This window comes from Anastrepha obliqua, chromosome 1 (genome assembly GCF_027943255.1).
Source record: "Anastrepha obliqua isolate idAnaObli1 chromosome 1, idAnaObli1_1.0, whole genome shotgun sequence".
Lineage (NCBI taxonomy): Eukaryota > Metazoa > Arthropoda > Insecta > Diptera > Tephritidae > Anastrepha > Anastrepha obliqua.
In genome coordinates this window covers 146,604,703-146,611,258 of record NC_072892.1, presented here as the reverse complement: position 1 = coordinate 146,611,258, position 6,556 = coordinate 146,604,703, and the positions used below count along the sequence as shown (strand labels likewise).

General features: G+C 36.0%; 2 protein-coding genes across 2 annotated transcripts; one reads left to right on the top strand and one right to left on the bottom strand.

The window, feature by feature from the left end:
• The first annotated feature begins 728 nt into the window (after positions 1 to 728).
• On the top strand, positions 729 to 2,256 carry LOC129236411 (isopentenyl-diphosphate Delta-isomerase 1). Its single transcript, XM_054870786.1, has 2 exons — positions 729 to 1,126; positions 1,183 to 2,256. Exons 1-2 carry the CDS (start codon positions 779 to 781, stop codon positions 1,639 to 1,641), a joined length of 807 nt encoding a protein of 268 aa, XP_054726761.1. The 5' UTR covers positions 729 to 778; the 3' UTR covers positions 1,642 to 2,256.
• A 114-nt stretch (positions 2,257 to 2,370) lies between these two features.
• On the bottom strand, positions 2,371 to 5,830 carry LOC129236410 (3'-5' ssDNA/RNA exonuclease TatD). The gene is made up of 5 exons (XM_054870785.1): positions 5,268 to 5,830; positions 3,780 to 4,128; positions 3,609 to 3,720; positions 3,372 to 3,541; positions 2,371 to 3,288 (listed from the first exon to the last, which is right to left on the bottom strand). Exons 1-5 carry the CDS (start codon positions 5,494 to 5,496, stop codon positions 3,150 to 3,152), a joined length of 999 nt encoding a protein of 332 aa, XP_054726760.1. The 5' UTR covers positions 5,497 to 5,830; the 3' UTR covers positions 2,371 to 3,149.
• Positions 5,831 to 6,556: the final 726 nt, after the last annotated feature.

Here is a 6,556-nt window from a genome sequence, read left to right as displayed (position 1 = left end):
GATAAATAGATTTGTTGGAGGTACCTCATGGTCTTTTGTACCCTCTACTCATCACAATACCGCATCCAGTCCCATGTTTGCATATATTTCTATCTAATAAACGTATGGATGCCGTAACGTATCATGATCACATACTGGGATTGATTTCGGCAGAGCTCAAACTATAAAACGAACAATTACGAAGCAGAACCTTATGCAGTATCGGGATGTGTATCAACAGTACTACCGCATACAAGGCGAGTTTATAGATGCGTGCGCTAGAGAAACGACAACATTTACAGATATTTTGTTTTGCAAATGACAAAGTTTCATAGAGAATGTAAACAAATAAATAAGACAACAACGAAGAAGCAGGGCAATTTGACATTACAGCAGTCAACAGCAAAAAAACCAATTAGCTGCTGTAAGGACAAGGCGCATTTATTAAAGCTAGTGATACTAGACCAACAACAATGCCTTGTACGTTTGATTGTCATAGCAAAGTATTGGCAAAGTAGAAAACAAAGAATGACTTTGCCTTGTTTCAGTCTGGGTTGATAGCCACATGGACACGGTAAAAGGAAAAACACAAATCAGCTGATTTACCGATACCACCTTTAATAGCTTCGGCTTAAGTAGGGAATTCAGCTTATGTGGTTTCGCTTTGGCCACATACATAGATATCGAATATCGATATAATTGATATCGCAGCAAAAGTAACGATATGAAAATTATATCAACAGTAATGCAACATCCCTATATATCTAGGCGAACCCACACAAGAATTTGCTAGTTATCTATGGTTTGCTATACATCTCAGAAGGCGCTGAAAATGTTATCAAGATCTAGTATGTCACTTTTCCGAGGATTTTGTCGACAAATATTAACTAGAAACTGTTCTGGGGCAGCGGTAGTTGCATCGGAGTCTGGAACCATGTCTAGCGCACATGATGCCCAACAGGGACTAGCGTTAAAGGAAAACTGTATTTTGGTGGATAAGGATGATAACGCTATCGGCGCCAGCAGTAAAGCTGATTGCCACCGCGTGAATCGTGAAACTGGCGAAGTCAAATTGCATCGTGCTTTCAGTGTATTTCTGTTTAATTCGAAAGGGGAGATGCTTGTGCAGCGACGATCTGTGCACAAGGTACCTTCTTTGAGTTAATTGATTTTGTTCTTTAATCAAATTTTTTCATTTTGTAGATTACATTTCCCGACACTTACACAAATGCATGTTGCAGTCATCCATTATATGACATTGAATTGGAAAGGGAAGAGCCTAATGCGATTGGCGTACGGAGAGCAGCGCAACGACGACTCAACTATGAGCTTGGCATACCAACGGCACAAATTCAGCCAGAAAACTTTCACTTTTTGACGCGCATACATTATCAAAACACTGGAGATGGCGAGTGGGGCGAGCACGAAGTCGATTATATACTGTTCCTGCAGAAGGACGTCGATCTTCATCCAAATGAGAATGAAGTGAGTGAAGTGCGTTTCATTAAACGAAATGAAATTGACACCGCTGTAAACAAATTTGAGGCACCATTGACACCGTGGTTTAGGTTAATCTTAAAGCATAAACTCAAAGAGTGGTGGGATAACTTACATCAATTAGAGAGATTTGAAGATGACAAAACTATATATCGCTTCTCTTAAGCTATGATGCAATAACAATTGAGCATGCTCATAAGCAAAGGAGGAAATAATCTTTCATCAGCGAATGGAACAAGGGAATTACACCAAAGAAATTTTCAACGGCACTTTGACCGAAAGGGGTTTTGTTTTGTTATTTTGGTATAAGAAATGGGATTCACTTGTAGAATTTATAAAATCAGTCATTTTCAATTTTTTTTTCTGCTTTATTTTCGCTTTTTGTTTTTGGTTTATTTATGGTTGTAAGCATACATTTGTATATGTTTATTGGTATGTATATAAATAACAATAAAATATAGTAATGTAAAATGATCACATTTACTGTGTTAAGCTAGCCACTAACGTATGATATGTTCGCGCAAATTCGCGAAATTCCATAAACATGAAAAATGTGGGACGTTAGTGGCTGGCTTAATCATGCACATTACTTTTGGCTTACAGGCTATTCATACAGCTAGTGTTTTATGTATGCATGTATGTTATTAGTTGGCGAAGCACAATAAACATTTCGCAACACAACAAGAAATAACGAACAAAATGAATAATAAATATTTACAAGTTTTGGCGTAAAAAATCTTATGAAATAGTAAAACAAATAAATGAGAAACTATAATCAAATCAGCTGCAGCTTGACTTGGTTTTTCTATTTATTTAAAACTTCAAAGCATTTTGAATTGAATGCGTAATTTACTTCGTTCAATAGCTTTAAATGAACGTTTTGGTCCGTGCGCAAATTTGTTTTTTTTCTTTCTTTTTAATGAAAATACTCCATGGGACGAAATGAGATATTTCCATTTACTTTTTAAAGTACATACATAGCTTTTTCTTCACACAGAGGTTTTAGGAGAGACGGGGACAAGTTCCATACGCGGCATCACAATAGGCTATGAGCCTGAGTACGTCCCACAGGACAACCGCTTCAGCCTAACCTAACCTAGCTATTTCTTCTATCTTTGGATCAACATCCATATTCTGTTTCTAGTCTAGTCCATTATGCCACTTTATAATGTGTACTTTGTTTTAGTAATTATTCTAGGATATCTAGGATAGATTGTATGTAGTTGCAACTAACACTAAGGCGATTCGAATATTTGTATTCGAATCATTCAATTGATTCAATATGAGTATATTACAGATAGGCATGCGCTTTAAAAACACGTCGTTGTTAGTATTCATGTATATATATATGTGTATATAACAAATAGTAAGTGTCGATTTCGTAAAATATTTTCTCTTTAAGGATTTGTTTTTAAATCGTTTGTATAGTATTTGTCGATTTTCACACTTGATTTAAGGCACTTTGAAAGTCTTGTAGTTCATAGTGTATGTATATAGGAATTCACGTAAGACACTATATTACCACATAAAAAAATTTGGCACTTTCATATTGAATTCCTCTCTATGCATTCACTCCTTATTTTATGATTGAAAAGCATGTGCTTTAAGTGTTATTTGGTCGCACTAAGCAATTCTATGACAGTCTACAAAAGTAAAATCACAGCCATTGATTTTTAGGATAGCCCAAAGAGCTTCAATGCATTGAATGCGGTGGCTAGAGCTACTTCATCTGGTGTTTTCTTCATAAAAGCAGCTATCATTTCCACTATGGCGGGCAAACTACAAGGCTCGTTACGCTGAAAAGTGCAGTACCTGAAAGAATGAAGAATACAATGTTTTAAAAGTGCAAACAAATTTATACAATGTGCTAATGAATTTATGTCTACTGCACCCACCTATGTAAGTATAATAGCGAACGTTCTGTAATTCCAGTCTTAACATGTTGCGGCAGCTTAGAAGCTCTTGTATTTGGGTACATAAACGGCGAGTCCGTTTCGACCAGCAGTCTATCGATCGGAAGAGTTCCATTTTCTAAGAGTTTGCGTACTCCACTATCCGATTTGTCCTAAAATACATAGCCATGGGTAATATTACCATCATTTTTTTTTTACTATGTTTTCAATGGGCCCCACCTTGCATAAATAACCAGTTAAACTAATATAGAATCTTCTATTCAGATATTTGACTGCTTCGTCGGCCGTTCCCATGAATCCACGTATGATCACAGGCGGCAAATTCTCAAACCTGCAAGCATTTTATGTATACTTAGTAAATTTTCATATATGTTTTTATATAAAGCTTACTTGTCCAGTATGTCGAGAACATTCTGTTGCGCGGAACGTTCATGTATAAGCAGTGATTTGTTTAAATTACAAGCTAAATGCAACTGCTTTTCAAAAATCTCCTTTTGTGCCTCAGGGTCGGAGAAGTCCCGTTGATAATCTAAGCCACAGGGGCCAATAGCGACGCATTCCTGCGAAGCCGCAATATGTTCGAACTCGAACCAAGTATTTGGTTCCTCAATGATCGATTTGGAGTCGTGTGGATGGATGCCAGCAGTCGAATAAATTATATCGGGATAAATGCGTGATAAACGGAGCGCTTCTTTACTAGATTTTACTGAAGTACCTGGAACCATAATTTTCTGAACACCTGTCAGAATATTTGAAAAAAAAAAAAAAAAAATTAAAAAAATTAATAAAAGAATAAACTTAGTTGTACATAAAACACACTGCCTGTGTCATCAGGGAAAATCACACCACGCCTAGATACGATTTAGCTATAGCAACTTTGACTTGACTCAGGTCAAGTTATGCATTTACACAAAAATAATTATTTATTTGAATGTATGCGCATAATAATGGGTGTGAGAGCATTTTCGTACGTATGCACATAGATAAGAGTGTGAATAGTCAAAATAAGACAAGGCGTTGTCACATCCTTATCTAAGAAAATCGAAAAAGTTTTTCATCAAAGTACTATTGTGTCTTCAATTTTATGCGCATACATATGAAGTACATAAATTATATACACTTGTGCTCATATAAATAAGTTACGCTATAGTGCTACACTAAATTTGACAAAAATGCGAATTTGATTAAGGGACAACGGGAAAAAGTTGAAAAATTAAAGCAAAGCGATTTGTATACAACTTATTGCTATGAGTTTTTCTAGTTCAAGTTGATCAATAAACTTTTAAGAGTAAATCAATTTATTCAAATACAGATTTTCTTCTCATATAATTAAGTCATCTGAAAAAAAAATGGGAATTTGCAAAATCCTTTTGTACATGAATCCAGTTATTCTGTCTTGAATTTGTACCACCAAAACCCACACCATAACTGATGAGCTACCCTGCTTGGTGTTTTTTTTCTTTTAGTGTACTTGGGATTTACTTCTTGCAGTGGGTGTCTCACGTAGGGTATCCCATCATTCCTACACCAATTAAATTTGGACTCTTACCCATTAATTTAAAATTAAAAAATTATGCAGCGAATGTTGTAAAAGCACTGCAATCAAATAAATAAAGTTTTGAAACATAAAAAAAAACAAATTTACGATTTTCAAATAGGGCGACTCAATTATGTGACGTATTGATCTTTCGCGGAACACTCACTTTGCTACAAAACTTAGAAAATAGTAAAGCCTATTGCGTGCAGTATTGCTGTTAAAAAAATTAGGCCGTTATGTCAAATATGTTACTTATTTTTCAATTTTTACTTCCTAGCGACTTAATTTTATGAGCACAAGTGTAGGTATATTGCCCTTTCTTATATTGTCATCTGCCTTACCCGCATCTTTTGCTCGTTGTATTACAGATTCCAAGTCGCGACTATATTTTTTGTTTGTCAGATTAGCGCCTGCATCTATCACAATGAGATTTTCGAAGCAATGCTTCATATCTACTAAATCTATATCCACACCGACGTCCAAGCCTCCGCTAGTGCTTACTGGGATCGTTACACCAGCGCCAGCGCTACTGTTGCCGGAAGAGGCTGCACCAGCTAAAGATTGAGCCATATCGTAGTTGCTTGGTGTTTTGCTTAATTTCGGCAATTTGAAGAAATAGTTTTCGTTATCTGTATGTTGAGTGTGGCCTGCACGATTATTTATGACGAAAATAGGGATGACGAAATAACAATACCAATACACAGAAATCTTGCAAATGTAAATAGTGAACGTTGTTGACGGGTAGTCTAGCCGTAATTGCCACGCTATTGATATAAAGATCAAAATTACAACGCTAAGTCAAGCACCTTTAAAGCGTTAGTTTTGTATAAAACAAAAAATTAAAATGTTTTAGAAATTTTCCACGACTGCTGGCAGCTGGCGGTAAAGAAAATTAGTAAAATACTAGAATTACAGTGTTGCCGCTAAGCTGGGAAATATTTCAATAGTTGGAAAACTCGAAAATAGAATACACAGGGTGCAATGAAAACGAAAAATATGCGAAATATTAAGGTTGTTTTCTCAAGAATGATAGAATACAGATTGTGCCCTCCTTGCGTCGTAGAGCCCATTAATAAACAATCAAAAGGAAGGGCAATTACTTATTTGTGGAGAAGAAGAGTAGGCGAAAGCAAGGGAAAGAACCAAACACAAAAAATTATACGCCCACACACATATTTTTTTGTCACGGCGTCTTCCGCATAAAAACGTAAATGAACTGCGTTTGGAGGCTTTATATTAATTTATGCTTTCACAATTTAACACATGGCACATCGCTTTTATTAGTTTGTTGTAATTTAAATCTCACCATATTACCAAGGCATTCACTTTTTCCCATGCATGCATTTGCTCCTCCTTTTGTTTGTTTTGTATTGCAAAGGGAGCTGACGTCAGAATTGTCAAAATCGCGAAAAATGAAGTAACTGTTTTTTAAAGATGCCACTTAAGGTACCAATTCGCCTTGACGCATTATGGTAGAATACCAGTGAGGCGAATTGAGTGTCGAAGGTGGCGCCATTAAAAAACAGTTACTTTATTTTTCGCGATTTTGACAAGTCTGACGTCAGTTGCCTTCACAATACAAAACATACAAAACAAACAAAACGAGGACGCCGTAGCTAGAAAGTGTGTC